This window comes from Eulemur rufifrons, chromosome 14 (genome assembly GCF_041146395.1).
Source record: "Eulemur rufifrons isolate Redbay chromosome 14, OSU_ERuf_1, whole genome shotgun sequence".
Taxonomy (NCBI): Eukaryota; Metazoa; Chordata; class Mammalia; order Primates; family Lemuridae; genus Eulemur; species Eulemur rufifrons.
The window spans coordinates 17,890,080-17,914,456 of NC_090996.1; the positions used below are offsets into that span (position 1 = coordinate 17,890,080).

At 40.9% G+C, this 24,377-nt stretch overlaps 1 protein-coding gene across 2 annotated transcripts in view; it reads left to right on the forward strand.

Annotated features, from left to right (window-relative positions):
- Nucleotides 1-24,377, forward strand: part of XPO6 (exportin 6) — a 95,125-nt gene that overhangs the window by 44,945 nt on the left and 25,803 nt on the right. Inside the window, exons 8-12 of one of the 2 annotated variants that reach the window (XM_069486774.1) lie at nucleotides 3,236-3,362; nucleotides 10,686-10,795; nucleotides 19,998-20,106; nucleotides 21,352-21,444; nucleotides 22,576-22,645. In XM_069486774.1, coding sequence (XP_069342875.1) covers nucleotides 3,236-3,362; nucleotides 10,686-10,795; nucleotides 19,998-20,106; nucleotides 21,352-21,444; nucleotides 22,576-22,645 — 509 coding nt within the window. The remainder of the gene's footprint in view (nucleotides 1-3,235; nucleotides 3,363-10,685; nucleotides 10,796-19,997; nucleotides 20,107-21,351; nucleotides 21,445-22,575; nucleotides 22,646-24,377) is intronic. The other variant, XM_069486775.1, reaches the window with a different exon arrangement.

Consider the following 24,377-nt stretch of genomic DNA (forward strand, 5'->3'; position numbering starts at 1 on the left):
GAGGCAGGAGGATTGCTTGAGCCCAGGAGTTTGAATCCAGCCTGGACAACATATCATGACCTTGTCTCTTTAAAAAAAAAAAGAAAGAAAAAAAGAAAAGAAAGAAAGAAAAGAAAGGAGAGATGTTAATGTGGGCACAGCTTAATGTGACACATATCTATATTTCTTTGTTATTGTTCTCTTGAATGGAGCTTGAGATTACCTAGCCTTTTTTTCTTGCAGTACTCCAAAAGATGACTCCATCAGAGTACTCTGAGGCAGGGCCTTATTATTTATTTCCCTTATAGATGATGTCATTTATGTATCTTGTAGCTTTTACTGATGCAATGGTACTGCTATAGAAAAACAAGAGGAAATTGGAGACTTACATTATGAACAATCATGTTGACTGTTCAGAAACTTTCAAGTAGTTAAATTGTATTGAATTAGTAAATATTTATAGATTGCCTGACAGTAAAAGCTGTTAATATTGGATTGTCTTTTGTTACTAAGCTATACGGAGTTAAGCTCTTTCCTTTTCCTTAGAGTAAATAGCAGAATATTAATTAAGTCAAGTGCCTAAAATTAAGAAACTTTCAGTGCTTTTTAAATTGAGCAGTTTAATTTTTTCTAAAGTTAAAAAAATTGATTTGTAAGATTATTTTTGGTTTGGTTTACTGTAAACAAGGTTTATGTGACATTTGCTTTGTATAATCACAAAAGAACTCATATGGTAGTATTTTTTTATTATTTGGTGATAGCTTTCTATATGAATTCAATTCACACATTTTTAAATCCTTTCTAGCTTTGGTTAAGAAAGGCTGTATTATCTTCATATGTTAATTAAAAGATGTAGATGCTTATACTATCAGTTGGGTTGTCTTACTTTAAGTGTAATATAGTCACAGATACTTTGTCGTGACTCATATTTGGATAGTATGGAAATATCATATGGTTTATCTGTGTGCTGATTTTGTTATGTGTAACTTTTGTGCCCTTGGTTTTGTATTTTAATCCTATGCTTCCTATTGCCCCGTGAAAGCTGAGAGGTGCCTGGGAGCAGAAAGGTGACATAGATAATACTGTGTGCTTGCTTCCTGGTCTGGGGTCCCTCACCACTAATTCTAAACCGCTCCATCCATTCTCAGTTGTTTAGGGGCTGCTTAACCAGGTCCTTGGCTTTTCTTCTCCTCTGCTGCCTTTTTTGCTAACTTTATACTGTTCATTAGCACCTGTACCAGAAGGTGGGCAAGGGAAAGAAAATGAGGTAAAATAAAATATGTAGTTTTAGGTATTGAACAGCATTGTTTGTATTTTTTTTTTTAATTGGGTTGGAGATTAAAGTAAAATTGAGACCACTTGATGTTTTGCCTGTGACTTCTCTTTGTTCTTTTATGGGTGGTAGAGCATTGAGTGCACCTTCCTAAAGAACAGGAAACTGGTTGATGACTTTGAATGTCCATGTGAAACTATAATGTAATACATGAGCTGAGTGATGAATGAGGAGTTCTTACTCTTAAGTCTTAGTGGTTGAAGGCACCAGGGAGAAGTCTCTCTGTGCTTTCCTGTCTCTAAAAACAACTGATTTTAGTGCCTTACTGTTTTTTAAGTTCATAGCCCCATGATCCACAGAAACAGCCATTTTCCTTATCAAAATATTTTTTCAAAGCTGCAAATAAGCTCACATATGTGTGAGCCAGTTCCAGAGGTCAGACAGGCAGCTTGCCCACCCCCAGGGAGATAGGTCCCAGGAACACTATGGGATACTATTTCTGGGCCAGTTTTACTTTTCTTTCTTTCTTTCTTTCTTTTATTTTTCTGTGTTTTTTTTTTTTTTTTTCCTTTTTATTTATTTATTTTTTAGAGACAGGGTCTTGCTCTGTCGCCAGGCTGGAGTGCAGTAACATGATCATAGCTCACTGCAACCTCGAACTCCTGGGCTCAAGCAACTCTCTCGCTTCAGCCTCCTGTATAGCTGGGACTATTGGTGTGTGCCACTATACCTGGCTAATTAAAATTTTGTAGAGATGGGGTCTCACTATATTGCCCAGGCTGGTCTTGAACCCCTGGCCTCAAGTGATCCTCCCACCTCAGCCTCCCAAAGTGCTGGGCTTAGAGGTGTGAGCCACTATGCCTGTCCCCAATTTTGCTTTTCTGAGGAGTAGTCATCTTCTCCCCCTCTATTATTTCACTTATTTCTGCTTTAACAAATAGCTTTTTGCAGTTATGAATTTCAGAATTGCATTTAGCCATTTAATTTTTAGCTAAGGCCTAGTATGTCTTTACCTTTTTTGTTGGTCTCTGAAATGTGATTTATGAACTTACGTCCATCTCATTTTCTAATCACCTTTTGGTATTTAGGGGCTTAAAAATGACAGTTTCTGAAATGTGAGAGTGATGATGTGCTGTGTATTTAATAACAGATATCTCTTATCCTTGCAGCTATGACCCACACTCTTCTGTGAAATCATTTTATGAATACAAATGAATTGGGGATTCACTGTGATGTTAAAGAAAGAGCACTGGATTGGGAGTGGGTGATAGTCCTGTTCTGCCATGAGCTGGCCGAGTGACTTTGAGCTGGTCACTTTATCTCTGTGGGCCTCGTCTGTAAAATGGAAGTACCAGGCTAAAGTTCCTGAGGCTTGTCCAGCTCTAACAGACATCGCTTATATTTGAAACCACTTTTAGAGTGGATTTGGATGTGCTATGTTTAATTAGCAACAGGAGCCAGGCTGTTTTCCCAGGGGGAGAAAATGAACATTAGGTTGCAAGCCTGAATATATCTTACCTGGATGCTGTGCCCTTTGTATAGCCTGGTTTTGTTTTTGTGTCTTTAGCACGGTTCATTTTGTTATAATATTTTGGCCTCCTAGCAAAGATAGCCAGCCTTCTACACTTAACAGATTGAAATGACACAGTGATCTGCCCAACAGCTTTTTACTGTTATTTCGTTTCACTTTAATTGGGTCATAACACTAATGAATTAGAAAATATAAGAGCACTAGCTTATAAGAAGCCGTAGTAGACAGTGTCTGAGGATTAAAGTTGCTTTTCTGCTATGTTTCAGGTGGTAATGGAATGAAGGGTTGCCTGTCCTGTAGGTAATTGTTGCAGGCCTTTATATTTTTAACTAAAAATATATTATAAATCTGTATAGTTCTGTACTGAAAGAAATTTGGATTGAATTTAAGTTCTCTTCTAAGGAGGTGGCTGGGTTTCTCATTGTTGCCTTTTGTTGTCTTGTCTCATTTAGCTACATTGAGAAGTTTACTGACTTTCTGCGGCTCTTTGTGAGTGTTCACCTAAGAAGAATCGAGTCCTACTCTCAGTTTCCTGTGGTGGAGTTTTTGACACTTTTGTTCAAGTACACATTTCATCAGGTAAAGCACCAAAACCATCCTTCTCTTCCAGAGAAAAGGTGTACCTTGTTATTTTCAGGAGAAAGAACTTTAATTTTATTTCCCAAATATTTACATAATGCTTAACTATGTGAAGATTAACACGTGTAATCTTCATAACAGCCCTGTGAGGTAGGTACTGTTCATCCCCATTTCACGGATTAAGAGACTGAGCCACAGAGGAACTTGCCTGAGCATACAGGCTTACCGGCCATACGATTAGTAAGTGGTGGAGCCGGGATTTAAATCCAGAGTATATGCTCTTAACCACTGTTGTGTTAGAGAAGCAAAATACAGAAAAAGTTTGAAATTAGGGTCTTTAGTTCTATTCTGTAGCTGTCACCAAAATGATCCACAAGATTATATAATATATAGTGAAGCTTTCAAGAGTTAAGTTTTAATGATGGCCAATTTTTGCCCCAGGATGGCAACAAATTTTTTGAGCTCCTATTGTATTTCAGGGGCTAGGCATGTAACCTTCACAAGCAAAGTCCTTGTGTTCATTGGGAGTTTACATTCTAGTGACCCAGTATTTTTATAAATATAGATAAACAGCTTTACTGAAGTATAATTTTATATACCATGAAATTCATTAATTGTAATTATACAGTTCGTTGATGTTCAGAGAATGGATAGAGGTGTACAGCTGTCACCACTGTCCAATTTTAGATATTTCTGTCACACCCTATCCCTTGTGCCTGTTTGTATGTGTTGTTAAAAACAATTTTTTATTGAACTATGACGTATATACAGAAAAGTGCATAAATCATATGTGTGTAGTTGGATGACGAGTTTTCCCAGAATGAACATACCTATATAACTACTACCTAAGTCAAGTAATAGAATGTTCCCAGCACCCCCGGGACACCCTCATGTGCTTTCCAATCACTTCCCCTCTCTCCTCTCAGATGAGCAGCCCCAGTCCTGACCTTAACAACACAGATTAGAACTTCTCTGAACCAAAGCATATAATATACATTTGTTTTGTCTGTTTTTTATTTGTTTGTTTGACATGTTTATGAGATTCATTCGTGTTGTGTGTTGCAGTAGTTTTGCATTTCCATTGTGTTACACTAAATCATTGTCTGAAAATCCATTCCACTGCTGATTTGGCTAGTTCTAGTTCTTGGTGACCATGAATCATGTTGCAGTGAACATTCTTACACAGGTGCTTTTTGATGTGCTTAGGTAGCTTTTCTGTTGGAATATACCAGGGACGAAACTCCCAGGTCAGTGAGGGCATCTGCTTTTTAAAAGTAGGGGTTTTTTTGGTTAAAAAACAACTAGTTTTGTAGCTTAGTGTGGCTGGAGGAGAGGCAAGGGTCTGGGCCGTGGTGGTGGTTGTGTATGTGATGGTGGATTTGGAGCAAGGGTTTGGCGTGGAAGCTGGCCTTTCTCTTAGAAGGACTTGGCATGTGCAAATGAAAGTACCCAGTGGTAAGGGCAAACCATTCCTGGGAGTGAGGGGCGGGGGCCACAGGTGGAGGGGGAGGACCAAGGCTTGAAGAAGCGTCAAGGTGTCTGCTAGAGGGGCCAGTGTGTCTACAGCAAGAAGGAAAACATGCTGAGCTCACCAGATCCAGGAACAGAAGAGATTAGGGGAGGGGAAGGATATGGGGAGAAGCATCAGGTGGGACAGTTTTGAGATGGATCCAGAGAAACCTTAAAGGAGATCAGGAAAAAAGGAGGATTTGAGAGAGTGTTGAGTGAGTGTTAAGTAGGTGTTTTAGGAAAAGTGAGGCAGAAGTGAAAGCGAGAAGGAGCCAGTGCTGGGGTTGCAAAGAAGGGGCTTATTTGGGGAAATGGAATGAAAATATCTTGAAATTTTATTCCTTATGTAAAATGGGATTTTTAAAAAGCACATATAACATAGAAGAAAGCTAAAAAAATGTTTTAAAGTATGCAGTCTTATGCCTACTTCTCTGGACTTGGACTCAAAGGTTGTGTTTGAGCTCTGGGTATTTCTATTAGGGCTGTGTCCTTGGACAAGTCTTTTTATAATAATTTCCTTAGATTTCGGTTTCCTCACGTAAGAAGATAGATGGCAGTGGTATCTTCAGGGTCTTTCCCAGTGTTTATCTTTTGTGATTCTTTCACTAGACTGGTATGTATTAGTTTTCCACTGAACTTAAAGTGGTGGTTTTGTTTTTATATATTATATTTATTTATTGGGAAAAGAAATAGACATGTGGTCATGAAGCAAACAACAAGCTTCTTTCTTCCTCCCTGTACCTGAAGGCCATTGTCAGGCAAGCTCCTTCCTGCTCTCCTGGCCTCCTGTAAGAGGACCTTCCTTTCCGGGTGCAGGCTTGGCAGCTGTGGAGTGGGCATGTCCTTGAGGTCCAGACAGCATCATATTCTGAGCACAAGGGGGATAGGAACCCGGAAGGTCAAGGCCTGGGAGTAGGGGAGTACTTTGGGATAAGATTTAAAAGTAAGCAATTATTAGGTCATTAAATATGAAATGTCCGATTTCAGATCAAAAGTGTAGTTTATTATATCTCAAACAGGAAGCAGCACGACTAATCAAATTATGTGCCTAAACTCGACATGGTTTGGCTTTTTTTGAGACAAAGTCTCACTCCATTGCCCTGAGTAGAGTGCCGTGGCATCAGCCTAGCTCACAGCAACCTCAAACTCCTGGGCTCAAGCGATCCTCCTGCTTCAGCCTCCTGAGTAGCTGGGACTATGGGTATGTGCCACCACACCCAGCTATATTTTTCTTTTTTTAGTAGAGATGGGGGTCTTGCTCTTGCTGAGGCTGGTCTTGAACTCCTGAGCTCAAGTTATCCTCCCGCCTCAGCCTCCCAGAGTGCTAGGATTACAGACGTGAGCCACCGTGCCTGGCTGAGTTTTGCCATCTTAACGGTAGCTTGTTTATGCGAGCAGTGAAGATGCCTGGAGAGCAAGTGGTGATGAAATCTTGAAAGACATTTTCCACAGCTTATTGAGAATTGAATATTTTTCCTTATAAGAACTGTTCTAAAGCCTAGAAGAAGTGGTAGTCAATTGTTGCAAGCTCTGGTGAAGACGTATGGCAGAGAGTTTCCAAGTCCGGCTGCTGTAGTTTAAGCAACGTTGTTTGCATGACATGTGGTCAAACGTTGTCTTGCAAGAGGATTGGCCTGTCTCTATTGACCGGTCTCGGCTGCTTACTTGCAAGCATCCCCATCATTTCGTCCTGTTGGTTGCAGTAGACATGTGGTATAATCAACTGAGCAGGTTTCATGAAGCTGTAGTGGATAATGCCAGTGGTGGACCACCAAACAGACACCATTAGCTTTTTTTAATGGTATTCAGTTTTGGGCTGTGTTTTGGCACTTCATCTTTATCCAGCCATTGTGCCGAATGCCTGAGATTGTCAAAAAGAATCTATTTTTCATCACTCGTAACATTATAGTGTAGAAATGGTTCGCTTTTATGTCGTGACAGCAAAGAAAGGCAAGCTTCGAGATGATTTCTCTTCTGACGTCTGTTTAATTCATGCAGAACCCATCCATTCAGCTTCGTTGCCTTGCTGATTTGTTTCAAATGGTCCAATATTGTTGGAATAGTAACGTCAGAACTTGCTGCTAATTCACATGTAGGTTGAGATGGATTTACTTCCACTATAGCTTTCAGTTCATCATTATCCACTTTGGTCTCAGGTCACCCACATGCCTCATTTTCAAGATTAAAATCACCATAACAGAACTTCTCAAACCGTCGACATACTATGTATTCATTAGCCACAGCCTTCCCAAACATTTCATTGATATTTTGAACCAGTCTGTGCTGCACTGGTTCCACGACGAAACTCCTATTCGAAAGTAACACGAATTTTTGACTTAGCCATGTTCTAAAAAAAAAAAAATTTGAAAGATAATTACAAGCCAAAATGTGCGTTTGAAAGACTGAAGATGTACTTTCACAATAAAAATAAAACAAGAAGTGTCAAAGTGAAATGTCAGAGATACCAACAGTCAAACTTGCTACTTAAGTACATTTCATAGTTAATACATTTCATAGTTAATAACAGACATTTCATAGTTAACCTAATACGTGACCTTGAGAGAGCTTTATGTTCTCGTGTGTTCACTAACAGTATGATCTTACTTTATCGTAGCTTTATTACTTGTGAAGTGGGAAAACGTACCTTTTCTCTTTCTTATCTAGGGGGTTATTATGAGTATGCTCAGTTTTTTTGGCCTTTTCTTTCTAAATCACACAGAAAGTTTAGTCCAGTTGTACATCACTTATTGACAGGTATATGTTCTGAGGATGCATCGTTAGGCGATTTTGTTGTTGTGTGAACATCTTGGAGTGCACTTACACAAACCTAGATGGTAGAGCCCACTACACACCTAGGCTACATGGCACAGCCCAACCTGTAGTGTGTGTTACTGTATTGAATACTGTAGGCAACTGTAACACAATGGTGAATATTTCTATATCTAAATGTAGGAAAGATACAGTAAAAATACAGTATTATAATCTATGGGACAGCAGTCATATATATGATCCGTTGTTGACTGAAATGTTACGCAGTGCATGACTGTACTGGTAAACATTTTGGAAGAACAGTAATAAGACAAAAGATGGTGCTAGTATCTTTGTTTAACCACTTCTCCTTTTTTATTTCTTTTCCTGCATTTTTCTTTAACCTGAGTGTCCTGCCACCTGTCCCTCTGGCCACTAATGCTCCCAGGTATTGGCCTCTACTGTGACTTTCCTTTCTTGCTGAGCCTCTGGAGGCGGCTGTCCAAGCCCATGATTTCTCTGTCACCCTGCCCCTAATCTTACTACATCTTCACCAGTTCCTTCTCAGTCTAGCACTTTTCATTTTGCCCCTTCTTTCTAAAACAGGGCCTGAGGTGGTATGACCGGGGGGAGAGGGCTCTGGACTGGGAGTCTTAGGATCCACATTCTACTTCTGATTCTGGTCCTTAATTGTCTTGTTACCTTAGGCAAGTCACTTAACTTATTAGCCTTGGTTTTTTTTTGTCCCCCCCCCCCCCCCCCCGCCCTTTTCTTTTTTTTGAGACAGGGTGTCTTGCTGTATTGCCTGGCCTGGAGTACAGTGATGTCATCATAGGTCATTGCAGCCTTGAACTCCTGGGCTCAGGTGATCTCAGCCTCCCAAGTAGCCAGGACTACAGGTGTGCCACCATGCCTGGCTAATTTTTCTTAGTTTTTTTAGATATAGGGTCTCACTATTGTTGCCCAGGCTGATCTTGAACTCCTGGCACCTTGGCCTCCCAAAGTGCTAGGATTACAGGTGTAAGCCACTGCACCAGGTTGGTTTCTTTATCTGTAAGATGGGAAGAAGAAAAATAGCTATCTGTCCACTTTCCAAGCCTGTTGTAAAGATCAAATAAACCAATGCAAATGGAAACCAAACATTGTAAACCACTTGGAAGATAAGAGTGGTATCATTAGTTTCTTAAGGAAACTTGTCAGGAATTTCGGTGCTCAAATAGCCCTGGAATCTGGAAAGTAAATCTGAACACAGGTACATTTTAAAAATGGGTCTGTGAAGGTTTTGAAAAGTGAAGTGACTCCAAAAGTAGAGCCAGCCTATCACCCTTATGACCTCAATGACCTGTGTCCGCAGCGATTGTCAAAGGCCGGATCATGGGCAGCCTGTGGGCAGTGGGTCCTGCAGGTATGGATGTGAGTGGTGGTGTTTGTAGGTAGTACAGGAGGTACATCTGCTCACTTTTTTGCCCCAGCCTTGAGCCTTATATTAAGAGTAAATCCTTAATTCAAAGGCAAGAGGATGACATGTATAATTGTAAAGTACTTTTACGTATCCATAAAACTTGGATTTTTATAGTGGCTTTTCTCAAAAGCACTTCCATATGCATATGATCAGTTAGGTTTTTTTCAGTGGCCTGGTGGGCATTTTTAAATCAGGGAAAGACAGACTGGGTGACTGACTTAAGGGAAGCTCAGCAAGTCGAAGCCAGGACGAGGCTCTGTTTCCTGGGTTTGCAAGTTGAGTGGCCTGTCCACTGACTACTTGTGTTATTTCCACATGGCTTATTAATTGTTCTTCCTGGCTTTTCTCCTGGTTCATTTCATGTTCCAGACATCCTGGCTTTTGCCAGGTATGAAGTGGAAACAGGACATGGTCATTGGTTTTCTAAGGTTGGTCCTGTCAGTGGTCCTGAATGAGTTATAGAAGTCTAGTTCCAGGGCTGCCCTGGTTGTGGGTAGCGAGTTTGCAGTCTGCTTGGTTTTTTAAGTTATAGTTCTTCTGTCTCAGACTTGAGCTTGGGTGCAGAACTCCCATTGCACACTACCACACAATCTTAGTTATTTCTTAGGCAAATTTTTAATATGCATGTGTAAACTTCTGGATCTCCTTGTGGATCAGAAATGGAAGGAAACTGACCCAAGAAGGTTAAGGATATTTTGCCTTTCCGTAACTGATATTGCTACTAAATATGTGGTTCAATGAAGCAGTCACTAGAAAAACCAATGGGTTCTTACAGGTGGTGAGAATTTGAGTGACTGTGTCAGGGATTGGGGGCCACAAGTTGAACCTGAATGTGTGTGGGAAGGATTTGGAGATTATAATGCCTAGATTTTGCATGGAATAGAATCTCAAAGCTCTTGAGAAAGTTAACCAGTGCAAGGGTCTAGGCACCAGGATCCTGCAAAGACTTGCTCGTCTCACTTTGTCCTTATCCATACCTGGTTAGAGTTTGCCCTTAGCCTGTTTGACACCCTACTTTTGCAAATAGGATAATGCCCTGAGGGTCAGACTTAATGAGCTCATTTTTAATCTTTTATATAGGAAGACTGCAAATATGACTTTCCTCACATTCCAGTGGGTGAACTTGTCACCTGTGGAGCCACTGAAACTTATTTTTGGTTTTTTAATTGTTCATAATGGAAAGAACATTGGCTGGAGGAAGAAGGACCTGTTCCTACCCCTGACTTTGAGCAGCTTGTATCTTTGGATCTCAATTTCTTTCCTTCTAAAATAAATTTGAATTAGCTGATCCGTGAGAGCCCTCTCCAGCACAGTCTCAGATTTTAGGATAGGCTTATGCTTGGCTTATTTTGTAACTCAGTTCATCCCCCACAGTATCTCCCTGATGATGTGTTCTCTGGTACCCTTGTCTTGTCTAGGTTCCATAGCGCCCAATGGTGAAGACTGACTGGAAGGGCCAGTTTTGGTTACTGGGAAAGTGAGGGAACGGAACATAGGCTTATGGTTTTACCATTCTGGTTTTGGAAGAAACACTGGCGTGTGTGTGCCTCTAAGGAATAGTTGCATTAAATAATTTCATTGTCTGGATTTCTTTTGTACCATAGCCTACTCATGAAGGTTACTTCTCTTGTTTGGATATCTGGACGCTCTTTTTGGACTATCTGACAAGTAAAATAAAAAGTCGTCTTGGAGACAAGGAAGCAGTTCTCAACAGGTAAATTCTACAAACACTGATAACTAGACACAGTAATTTTTACCCGTTTTTCTTGTGGTTTAAAGGGACAGCCATGCAGCTGGATCTCTTCGGGGAAATCGAGTCACATCAGCTGTTTAGGCAGTAATGCCATTAAGCATTTTCTTCTTTTTTCTTTTAAATATCTTGTTTTCTTAAAACATTTTTTTCTGATTAAAAAGTAGCATTTATTAATTTTTAGGTATATTAATGCTTTTGTGGTATGTTTTTTACATTTTTTAAAATGGCCCTTATTTTAGAGACATATACTGAAGTATTTATTGGATAAAATGATGTGACATCTTTTTGTTTTAAAATAACCCAGTGGGGGTAGACGGGAAGTAGGTTGGTGTAGAAAAGAAACAGGGCTGGCTGTGTTGGTAATTGAAGTTGGTTGATAGGAACTTGGGGTTCATTATGTTCTCACTCCTTTTGTATGTGTTTGAAAATTCCCTAAATAAATGAATAAATACATGTCATTAAAAATGTATTTATTTTGAAAACTAGGAAAAGATAGAGAAAAATGTAAAGAAGATAAGTTATTCATCATCTCACACTCCAGAGATACTTGCTTTTATGCTTTTTATTGTATTTCTTAAAAATGGAAAATGGGACAAGGTTTGTTTTTTTCCCCCATATGTTTCTCAAACCCATTTTTCTTGCTTGCAGGCAGAAAGTGTATTTTCTGTACAGTAAGATCTTAGTGCCACTGGGTGGGGAGAAGAGGAGGGGAAGTTGGAGATTCAGCATGCCAGGGAGATAATAGCAGGGTCCACGTATGGGGAAAATAAATAGATGGCTGTTTTCTTAGCAGCAATATACCTGTCATAGTTTCAGTATGCATTCCAGTCACATGGCAGTTATGAAGGAGGCAAGAAAATGTATTTTACATTGTAGGATCACAGTAGTTTCCTATTAAACTAACCCTGATTCTTATATTTCTATTGCATAGATGCAGTTATGATATGAGGTTACAAACTAGGTGATGTGGCCCTAGGTACTTTATCACACTTACTTGAGAGAGTGCCTGCGGATTTCACTCAGTTTGGTTATGGCTCTTGCTTCTTTGTACAGTATTTATAAGAGCGATTTCAGATGAGGTGGCCATAGTGTGCAAAACCTGTCCAGTGGATGAGGGAGGGAGGTTCTGTGGTGTGGAGGCCATGACTGGGAATCAGGCAGACCTGGAATCCTGCTTTTGTAGTTCCTACCTGGGTAAGTTACTTAGCCCCTGGAAGCTTCTGTTTCCTCATTTGTGAAATGGAGATGATAAAGATTTGTTATGGGCTGGGTGTGGTTCATGCCTGTAATCGTAACACTCTGGCAGGCCGAGATTGCTTGAGCTCAGGAGTTCGAGACCAGCCTTAGCAAGAGCAAGACCCTGTCTCTACTAAAAATAGAAAAAAATTAGCTGGGTGTGGTGGCACGCGCCTGTAGTCCTAGCTACTCAGGAGGCTGAGGCAGGAGGATGGCTTGAGCCCAGGAGTTTGAGGTTGCTGTGAGCTAGGCTGATGCCATGGCACTCTAGCCCAGGCAACAGAATGGAAACTCTGTCTCCAAAAAAAAAAAAAAAGGCGAGGGGGGTGGTTCTTGAGACAGTTTATTTATTTATTTTTTTTTTGGGGGGGGGAGGAGGGGAGACAGAGTCTTGCTCTGTTGCCCGGGCTAGAGTGCTGTAGCGTCAGCCTAGCTCACAGCAACCTCAAACTCTTGGGCTTAAGCGATCCTTCTGCCTCAGCCTCCCAAGTAGCTGGGACTACAGGCATGTGCCACCATGCCCAGCAAATTTTTTTTCTATATATATTTTTAGTTGTCCAGATAATTTCTTTCTATTTTTAGTAGAGACGGGGTCTTGCTCTTGCTCAGGCTGGTCTCGAACTCCTGACCTCGAGTGATCCTCCCGCCTCAGCCTCCCAGAGTGCTAGGATTATAGGCGTGAGTCACTGCACCTGGCCTTGAGACATTAAATGAAATAATAAACTAATGTATTTAGAATGCTCGACACATTGTAAGTGCTTAGTAAATGGTACCAATTTTTTTTTTTTTTTTTTTTTGTTTTTAGGATAGTTAGAATTTAAGGAAATCATGTAGGTAAAATACCTGGTGGCACGGTGTCTGGATGTATTAGGTACTTGGTAAATGGTCACAGTGATGACAACAAGTCGTAGATGATGTTACTGCCATTTGACTGTGGCGGTGACCATGGAGTTAGGTGACAGGGTCCCTGGATGGTGTAAAGGCATTTGGCCCAGCCCCAGATGTTTACCTTCCTGCCCAGCCATCTGTCATCTGTTGTCACAGTTGTTAGTGGTTCTGGCTGACCACTTTAAACACTAGGAATTTTTCATTGATTGTTTGATTATCATCTTAAATGAGGCTTTCTAATGACTTATTTTTTTAAACATATATGTAACACTTTTTTTTTAAAGACAAGATCTCACCCTGTTGCCCAGGCTGGAGTACAGTGACCTGATCATAGCTCACTATAACCTCAAACCCCTAAGATCAAGGGATCCTCCTGCCTCGGCCTCCTCAGTAGCTACAGGAGCACACCACTGTGCTTGGCTAATTTTTATGCGTTTTGTAGAGACAGGGTCTCACTGTGTTGCTCAGGCCAGCCTCAAACTTCTAGCCTCAACAATCCTTCCACCTCCACCTCCTGGAGTGCTAGGATTACAGGCATGAGCCACTGTGCACAGCCTACATAACACTTTTATGCCTTTAAAAAATGAAAAACCTCTCAAAGCCTGCCTGTGGTTTATGCTGTTAAAGAATAACTACTATCTGGGGAACTGCTTGTGGTCTAGGACAGTAGATTACAAAGAAGGGTGTATCAGGTGTTCCCTTCGGGTGCACAAAGAAAATATCTGAACTTCAGCTTATAGTTTTTTTCTGTCACCCTTACATTATACATTTATACAAATGAGTGCTCAAAAGCTTTTAAATGAAAATTTTAAGTTTGGCAGTGACTACTCTAGGTTCTGAGAGACCCTGATATGGCAGAGATGTGGTTTTTTGTAGCAACAGCTGATGAAGAGCACTGGCTACTGGCAGTTACCACCTTCACCCAACTGAGAGCATGTAAATGCAATCAAATGTTTTTCAACTGATAAAATGTATCTAAGACAAGATAAGATGCTTTTGGAATCAAATTTGTGACTTAAGCCAGAATTTCAGAAGCAACTGATCTCGCAGGAAGTAGTCAGAAATGTTTTCTTGGTATCTTAAATGGGAAACGTAGGTGTGGTTAAGTCACAAAGGCAGCACTCAGTTCCTGTCCCTTGTGGTTTAAAGGTTTTGCATCATTCATCACAACAAAGTGTGGTAAGCATTGTAGTCTACAAATTTAGAAGCACAAGTGTACATGGATTTATTTTTGGTCCTAGGAACTTGGAAATTGGAGTTCTGAATGTTCCTTGCCTAGTGAGAATGCTTGAGAGTTTCTTGGTCAGAGCTGGCAGGGACTTGAGAGAACTGAGTCCCCGTGTTAACGGGATAAACGTTCAGTAACATACCCTGCTGGGCAAAATGGCTAATGGGGTAGACTGTCCTGATTGCCATTTTGAGGAGGTGGTATGGAAGGGCCCACATTTCAATTTCCTTTTTCTCATTTGTACTGGGGGATGGTTATGCCTTCCCCACAAGCACTTGAGAAAGTGGAATGGACCAGTGTGTGTCAAGTTTCTTGGCTGACATAGGTGCTCTGAGAGTGAGTTTGGTTCTCTTCCTCTTTCTCTCTCACTTCTTTCTCTTTGTGCTCGTCAATGTAAAGCGGGTCACCTGTGTAGAAACTTATTTTTATAGGAAGATGAAGAAACCAGAATGTGTGAAGCAATCTAAAGGCATTGAGTCATGTCCTGTGAACCCCTTTGTCACGAGAATACTGGCAAGTGCTGGCCACAGGCCAACATAGGGATTCTGGGTGACATTAGGTTAGACTGTAAACAAATGTGGGTGAGCATGAGAAAAATTACTGCTCTCTTTGGAGTGGGTTATTCTGCTTAATAAAGAGGAAGTGCCACTGTTACACGTGACATATTGATGCAATTAATAAAAGGAGTTAACTAGGTTTAGATCAGGTTCCAGTAGCTTTCTAGCTCCTGCTAAGAGAAATCCATGTTTTCATCTGCCCCAAAGAGCAAGTGAATGGGGTCTTATTTCATTGAGTTGGAAAAACTATCCAGAATTTGTTAGGTCCGGAGCTGAGAGAGACATACAAAGCGTCATGTGTAACAAAATGCTCTTTATTTTGAGCATCTGGGTGCAAATGGGTGGAGGCTGAAAAAGGCGTCCACAAGAGAGAAGGGGAGAGCCTTGGATTTTATAGAGGGTTTTTCTGGGAGAAGTAAATAAATTCTTTTCAAAAAACCAGGAGGGATAAGGAAAGTAAATTCCCCTCCTGCATTCCATTCCTTTATCTCCCTGGGGAACAACAGGGAGGGATAACTGTTGTCCTTATCAAGAGGGATAAGGAAAGTAAGTTCCCCCTTTGCATTTCATTCCCGTTATCTCTCTGGGGGTCTGGCAAAGGCTATGTGCTTCATACATGCCTAGGAAGGGGAGCCTAGGAAGGGGAGAGCGGTGGGTTTTATAGGAGGTTTGGATGGAAGTTTAGGGAGGGTGAATTCTTTAAGCCTAACAGAATTATGCTTCAGTCCTTTGCAGTTATCCAAGTTGAAATTTTGTCGATTTATTGCCTGTGTGTTTTTAATTCGTTTCTTTGTTCATTTGTCCTGTATTCATATTTATTGGGCACCTACTATTTAGTTGCCTTAACATGTATAATTTCATTTAACTTCCAGAACTTGTGAGGACTATAGGCTTATCTCCATTGTGTATAGAAGCATTTAATGTTATAAGTTTCCCTCTAAGCGCTGCTTTATCTTTATTCATCAAATTTTAATAGATTGTACTTTCATTTGATTTAAAATATTTTCTCTTTAAATATTTCTCTTTAAAATTTCTCTTTGGATTTCCTCTTTGTTTAATTTCCCAAGATTTGGGAACTTTTCCATATATCTTTTTTGTTATTGTTTTCTAGTTAATTTTATTAAGATCTGCCAACATAATTTGTGTGATTTTAGTTCTTTTACGTTTTTTCATGTTTGTCTTGTGACCCCAGTCTTCTTGGAGATTGTTTAGTGTGCACTTGAAAAAAATGTGTGTTCTGTTGTTGGTAGAGTGTTCTGTAAATGTCAGTTAGGTCAGATTGGTTGCACGTGTCTCCTTTATCCTACTTGTTCTATCAATTACTGAGAGAGGTGAATTCTCTAGGTATAATTGTGGATTTATCTGTCCCCTTTTAGTTTTATCAGTTTTTGCTTCATTTATTTTGATCCCCTGATGTTAGTTGTATACACATGTAGTTTTCCTTTTTGATGTTATCTATTGACTGTATCTCTCTATGTGGGTATTTTAATGGTTGCTCTGGGTATTATATATATTTAACTTTTCACATTAACATTTCACCACAAGTGTAATATGGAAACCTCACCACCATATAGAATCCTTTACCCTCCCTTCTGTATTTTGCAGTTGCCGTATGTTTTCCATCTACACACTTTGAAAACCCATCAGGCAACATTCTAAATTATGCTTTTACCCATCATCCATATTTTAAAGATCTTGGGAGAGGAATAGTCTATTATGTTTACTGAGACAGTTGCCAGTTCTCTTGCTTTTCCTGCATTCTTGAAGTTCCAGGTTCTTTCTCGTATCGTTCACCTTCTCTGTTAGTCAGCTTGTGCTGCCTTATCAAAACACCACAGGCTTGGTGGCTTAAACGACAGTTTATTTTCTCACAGTTCTAGAGACTAGAAGTTCCAGATCAAGGTGCTGGCAGATTCAGTTTCTGTCCTGGGGAGAACTCTCGTGGTGGGCCTGTCTGTGTTCTCATGTTGTCTTTCCGCCGGGCACGCGTGGAGAGATTGCTCTCTTGTGTTTCTTCCTCCTCTTACAAGGGCATCAGTCCTAGTGGATTAAGGTCCTACCCCATGAGCTCACCTAACCTTTATCACCTCTGTATAGGCCCTGTCTCCACATACGGTCACCCTGAAGTTTAGGGATCAACATGAGAATTGGAGGTGGGGGTGGGGGGGGCTGCTGCAACACAATTCAGTCCATAGCCTTCCATCTGACGACTGTTACTATAGCTGCGTTAAAGTCATTGTTAACTCTAACATCTGTGTCATCTTGAGGTTGGTATCTGTTGATTGTCTTTCCCTTGAGAAATAGTGTCTCTGTTCTTTGTCGGGTAATTTTTGGATCCTTTCACCTGTTTGTTCCACCAGTGTTAGGCATGGCTTTCCTCTCCACTGCCACCTTGTGGTCAAAGGTGGGTGCTGCATGGTGCTGCAGACCGCACACCCATGATTTATGCAGGAGGAATGAAAAGTGGGATAGCCTGGGCTAAAACAGCTTTCCCAAGTCCCACCCGCTGACGACTTCTAGCGTCTCACTGACCACCCTGTCTATCTGCAAAGGAGGCTGGGAAGTGTGGTCTTTCAATTGGCCTCAATGCCAGTGTTCTTTTACTAAGGAAGAAGGGGATGATGGGTTACTGGGCAGGCCAGTATCTGCCATATCCACGTATGTCCCCGGCTCCCACCGCACACTCTGGGAGGTCAATTATTTATATGCCCTTTAGCTTGGGATTAATTTAAGTGTTTTGTTTTTGTTTTTCTACAGCCAGAGTTGCCAACTGCCAGTTAGGATTTTAGGTCTAATTTAGGATTATCCTTTGCATTTATAGCTTCTAAATTTCCTTTTAGTTTAGCAAGACAACTTATCAGTGACAGAATCCATCCATCCTCTGGTCTGCAGTAGATTTTTCTTTCCTAGCAAAATTGTGAAAATGTTTTGGTTTGTCATAGCAATTTATAGCGTGAAATTTCTGTCACTTTAATAATTATGTCCTGAATAAATAGCAAATGTAAGCATTTGATCTTACTTTTTGTGAAGTCTCTGAAGTAGGATTTTGACTTTAGTGGGTGATTTTTCCCACAGATGTTGCCAATTTTATTAGGAATTTTTCCTGCCAGTGCTCTTTCCTGGGACATGCTCAGTTGCCAAGGACATGCTCTAGGACTGGCATTTGTTAGGTTGTTACATCATTTGCAAACAGTGAGGGAGTCATTGTTGAAGGTGGGGTGGGTAGCCAGTGTCTCTGTCTCTAGTTAAGAAATGAGCTGTTGTGCCTCCGGAACTCTGAAATAGGAGAGTCCAGGAGTGTTTGTAAGTGGTCAGGAGACTGTCTCTACGGAGTCTCATCTCAGGGATTGTAGCTCTTACTTAGATTAGGTGGACTGTATTTGGTCTTGGCATTCGATGTCTTTTGGCTTTGGTTATCTTGTTGTCCAGTACTCATTGTATTAGATTGGTTGGTGTATTAGGGTCCCACCAGGAAAACAGAAACCACACTAAATTAACAGAGAATTCAAAGTAGGAAATTGATGAAATAGGTTTTAGAGGACTAGAAAAGCAAAAAGGGAACACTGAGAAAACACATGATAACTACAGGAAGCAGCTCCACCCGGAAGGCTAGGGGTACAAAGCAAAGAGGTTGGGGTTAGCAAAATCTAGATGATCAGAGGGATGGGGCCCCATGCAGTCTGGGCTCAGATCTCTGAAGGGAGGCTGGGGCGCCCACCCAGCTGCTGCAGGAGCCCAGAGGAAGGGTTCCATGGAGCTGGGACCCATTCCTTTGAGGAGAGGGTGTTGCCTGGCTGCTGCTGGCACCTCTGAGGGTGTAGGGTATTGGTTCTGGGAAAGTGGAAGAGCCACTCGCTGCTGCCAGGTCACTATTGCTGGGGCAGCAGTGCCAGGACAGCCAGCCCACAGGAAGAATGAAGTCCCATTGCCCCTCCTTCTGCCTTCCAGTGTTCCTTCAGTGTCCCCGTTGACAGAACTTAACAGAGTGGGGAGAAAGGTGCTTTCCGTAGTCTCAGCCCCAGCGCAACAAAGTATGGCAGGTAGATGGGTGCTGAGAGCTCACTAACCAGTGTGGGTGGTTTGTTTAATGAGTGGAAGCAGTCCCTTAACTTGTCTTAGAAGCATTTCAGGACAGGGGAGCATTTAGGCGACATGATTTGTTTTTGCAAATGAGTCGTTTTTTGGTCCTTGTGGTAGCAACTGTTGCATATAATAACTTGGTATCTTCTGAGTTAGGTTCTTATCACATGTGGGAAACATCCAAACCTAGGGCTCTGAGTATTTTCTTTGAGAAATTATTCTTAGATACAGCTCAAAGGGTCAGGGTTTCCCCAGGCTTTTTCCATTTCTTCTTTTAGTTTCTAAGTCTTCTTCAAATTGATCTAAGATTAGGTTTTGAGGGTTGGGTAGAGCAGGCTCAAAACCCATTGGTGATTTATACGTACAGAGAATGTGAGATTTTGAATCAAGGAGCCATGGGTTCAAAATAGTTAGCTTTGTGACTTTCAGCAATTTATTTAACTTCCTCATGAGAAAAATATTGATACCATTTATACTTTACAGCTGTTAAAAGCATTGAATTACTGAATTAAATGATATTTATCTATATTACATATAATTCCCAGGGCAACTACCAAGATAATAACTTAAAAATATATAATAAAAGAAATGACAAAGGACTTAAAAGACTACACTGGAAAATACCAATTTAACACAAAAGAAGGCAGAATAGAGAAATTGAGGAACATAAGACAGAAATCCTTCCTTATCAGCAATTACATTAAATATAGTAGATTAGATTCTCCTGGTAAAAGGCAGAGAATGGATTTAAAAACCATGATCCAACTACATGTTATCTACAAAAGACTTTAGATTCAGACACAAATAGATTAAAAGGATGGAAAAAGATATTCCATGCAAACAAAAACCAAAAGGAAGCTAGAGTAGCTATACTAATATCTGACAAAATAGACTTTAAGATAAAAATTGTTACGGGAGACAAAGAAGGGTATTATGTCACGGGTCAATCCATTGGGAAGGTATATGGTGCTTGGCACATAGTTAAATGCATACCCCTGCTGCTGTTCCACTCACACGCTTGCTGACCCATGAACTAGGCATCAGGAATTTAGATGCTTCTTACGCGTGGTAATCCAACATGGACACCATTCCCTTTATATTGCAGGAGGCATCTTTGAAATCCTAGGCTAAAAGCCGCCTTTCACCTGATGTTGAATTTCTTCCTGCCCCGTAGGTACGAAGATGCCCTGGTCCTCTTGCTCACAGAGGTGTTGAATCGAATCCAGTTCAGATACAACCAGGCCCAGTTGGAGGAGTTGGATGATGAGACTCTGGATGACGATGTGAGTGGCATTCCCTAATTGACTTAACGTCATTGTCACATTGTGATGTGAGTCAGAATGGAGACTTGGAACCTGCAACCCCTCTGCTCCAGAGACCATGCTTAAAACAGAATAGCTTTACAGTTTAAGTTATACATTTGAAAAATTTTTTATCTCCTACTGGTTCCTTTGGGCTTATTGACTATAAAAAATGTTTTACAGGCATTTTTACCTATATGGACAAGAGATTTAAGTAGAGAAACCATATGTACAATGAAAAGCAGTTTAGTGAGATCTCTGTCCTTTGTATTTCCCCTCCTCGCACCCCACCTGTGCTCCCCACCCTGGGCAACAAATGATAGTTCAATACTGGTGGAAATAGTTGAAAGAGATACTTATAAATAATAAGGCTAGAATGAAAGGAAGTCTATTTTGAGTATATTCTACAAACTATTTCTTAAAATCAGTCTTTATTGATGCTGATATACCCAACATTAATAAGGAAAATGTCTTTAGGGACAGAACTCCAGGTTTTTTTTCTTAACCACCAGGCACTTTAAAATTTTAGAGTAACTGTTAATCATTCTCAAAACAAGAGTGACCATGGCATGGTCAGGACCTTATGGGTAGCCATGTTTGGGTTAAAAAGGCCCTGTGGACTTGGAACCAGATGGTCTGGATTTGAATCTCTGCAACCTTGGGCACGGAGGAAATAGAGGGCTGGGTCTAGAATGTCTCTGAGCCTTAATTTCCTCATCTCCCACAAGGGGAATGATATGTCTTGCTTCTTAAACCTCATCATGGATAAGAGTCATTGGAACAGCTAGTTAAAACAGATTTTGATTCTGAAGGGTTGGGGTAGGGACCACCGAATTTGTGTTTCTGATGAGCCCCCAGGGGATGCTGATGCTGGCTGTCTGTGGCCACACTCTGCGTGGCCGAGTCAGTAGTTGTATGCATGGGAGTGCAGTTCATGTCGGGGGGACCGATGCCTTTTACAAGTGCCTCTCTGTCTCTGTTTGCTAGGGGGAAAAGTAGGTTGTTCTACATGGATCCTTTGCTTTCTGAGGAGGTAGCTTTTTATGAAATTAATTCATTGTTAAAAAATATATTTTAGCTTGACCTTTTAAAAGTTCCAAATAACCTGGTTGCATCATTTTCCATTTCTTCAAAATTTTTTGTCTTGAGGCAAAGGAGAGGTTGGCAAGGAAGATGGCAAGATTGTGCCTTCCTGGGAGAGCTGATTCTTTTGTGTTTCCCCCACAGCAGCAGACGGAGTGGCAGCGGTACTTACGTCAGAGCTTGGAGGTGGTGGCCAAAGTGATGGAGCTCCTTCCCACACACGCCTTCTCAACACTGGTAACTCACCATTTGAAGGGGATTGAATAGTCTAATTATGTCCCTGTACGTAGAGCATGGCGTGCATATATCGTGCATATATATAAATATATATATGAATTTTTAAAAAACAGAATAATAATTATCATAACCTCAAATTTATCAGATGTTAACATTCTTACAAAATATCTTGTCAACTTTTGGAATCCCTGTTTAGTCTTAGATATAATGTGAATGCTATCAGCGCCTCTAATGCCTTCATCAGTATCTCGAAAGTGGCCAGGCCAAGCAGGAGATGTCATTTATTAAGCTATATTGCTGACAAGCTAGTCTTTGTAAAGCTTACCCTTGGCAAATTGCTAGGCCTCTCTGCCTGTGTTTATGTGCTGGAATCTTTAGTCATAAGGGCTGATTTCACTCATTAAGTAGTACTTATTATTTGAAGAGATTTCATTAAATCCATCTCTTCTTCAAAGGCAAGATAATTTATTGGGGTCAGCTTTCATATTTACAGCCCAGCTTTATCTTGTGTTCTCTCGTGGAAAGTGCCATTTTACTTTGCCATTTGCCTTTCTTAAGGGCCAGTCATATTTAAGTCTTGTTTTTATCTTAATGGTGAGCATAGCAGCTTTAGAAAGAAAGACACAACTCCGATTATGAAGTTCTATCTGCTACGTGAGCAAGGGAAACTGATTTTGCAATAATTTGGCCTGTCTTTTCACTTTGCCATGCACTTTAATAAGGCCTGTCTGATATTTCTCTCAAGGGTGGTAGGGGTCCCCTTGGATTTGAAGGGAGATATGGCCCTGTCTCAGCTCTAGAAGGTGTAGATCATTTGGGAACTTGATGTCCTCAGTTAGGCATGTAATTAAGTCATACTCTAGTCTTCTTAGCTTTCCTTAAAAAAAAAGTATCAAACTTTTTTGATACATTGTTTTTTATTCTGTGTGTTCATTGATGATCTGTCTCAATTAGAGAGCTTGTTGGGGGTACTGCAGGGGAGCCACCTCTTCTCAGCTACTGTAAAGTTTCCCAGAGAAAAGTTTTTGATGCTGCCCCTCGCCCCATACTTGTAATGTTTTAATGTTAAAATGCTGTTTAAACTTGGTTTATGATTTTTTTTAAAAAAAATCTTTATTTCTTTGTTTTCAGTTCCCAGTTCTTCAGGACAATTTAGAAGTTTATTTGGGATTACAGCAGTTTATAGTTACTTCGGGGTCAGGTAAACTGGCTAATATTTTCTAATTTAATCAAACATTGCAAAAACCATTAGACTAATATTTCATTAGTGCCACCTTTGCTGTCAGAACATTTCTTCCCTGCAGCCCCCCGCTCCCCACTTGTAAACAGGGAAAATTTTAAGACTAGTGATAAAGAGAAGCTGTGGGGAAGGTAAAATACGAGGTTATGACAGTATATTCTAAAGAAGTGTCTGGAAAAGAAGCTAATTTGGAGCAAAGAGATAGGACTTACTAAAAATTCTAGAATATTTCCTTATGTCCTTTACACCAGCAAGTACCCTAGAAAGAAAATGGCCTTAGACGTTCCTGTGATGTGCTGTTTCTTCTCTGGTTTTTAGAATCAGAAGGGCATCGTAGCAGCTCCAGAGCAGGCAGGGTCATGGTGGTGCACACGGGTAGTTAGTGATCGTTAGCTCTCCTGTTGTACGGCCCATGGGAGCCTGAGTGTAGCTGCTTGGGAAGGCTCTTGGCTGCCATTCACAGGCCCTACCTGTTTGGGGTTTGGGGTTAGCATTTTTTGTTTTTGTTGGTAATAATGATGATAATAGCTTCTTTTTGTAGAGCTCTCATTGCATACGAGGTACTGTGTTATTCACTTATGTTATTTAATTTTCCCAATTGTCCTGTGAGGTGTAAATACTCTTACTAGTCACCCCTATTTTATAGAAGAGGAGATTGGTTTTCACAGCTTATTAGTACTAATCCCAAGATGGTATAATGGGGAATGATAGCAAGTTGAAATAACTGGGATCTGACACTCATCTTTGCCAGCTGAAAACACCAGAAACTTAAAGGCACACATGCCCTCCCCACCCCATCACCTGCGTATGCCACTTCACAGTGCTGCTGCTTTGGTGTTTTTCTTACAGGAGTCACGCCTGGCCCTGGCTTGCAGCCCCTCTTTTGTGCAACTCTTGTTGTTTCAGCCTCACACAGAGATGCCCAGAGTGCAGCCCATCTCCTGGATGAGCTTGTTATTCATGGCAGAACCGCCAAGGGAGGCTCTTTCTGAGGCTGCCCTTCTTGGTGGCCCTTGACGGCTTGTTTCCATGGCTATACTAGCTTCTAAATAATCAAATGGGCCCCAGGAGGTTGATGGGACTTGGCATGACCCAAGTACAGGCCCTGGCTTTGTAGACAGGGTAAGAACTTTAAAAAGACACTTTTCAAAACAAACATGCCTCTAAAATGTGCTGTCAACACTAATGAAAATCATTGGTGTAAAAGTGCTACAGATGTTTCTGGAATCTATTCTTGGAATAATGGTGCCCAGGTGGTCTTTCCTTCAGGGCCACTATTCAATTTAGAGTGTACTCAGGACCCTAAATTGTGCTTGAGCTATTTAAAAAAAAAAAAAATCAAGCATGTCTTCTTGACCCCTCCCTCCCTCCCCCAAATTGACCCTTAGGTTTCCAGATTGGTGTTTTGTTTGTTTGTTTGTTTTTTTGAGACAAAGTCTCGCTCTTTTGCCCTGGGTAGAGTGCAGTAGCGTCATCGTAGCCCACTGTAACCTCAAACTGCTGGGCTCAAGTGATCCTCCTGCCTCAGCCTCCCATGTAGTTGAAACTACAGGCATGTGCCATGACACCTGGCTAATTTTTCTATTTTTAGTAGAGACAGGGTCTCACTCTTGCTCAGGCTCAAGCTTGAGCTCTGGATGTCAGAGCTCAAGCAATCCTACTGCCTCGGCCTCCCAAAGTGCTAAGATTACAG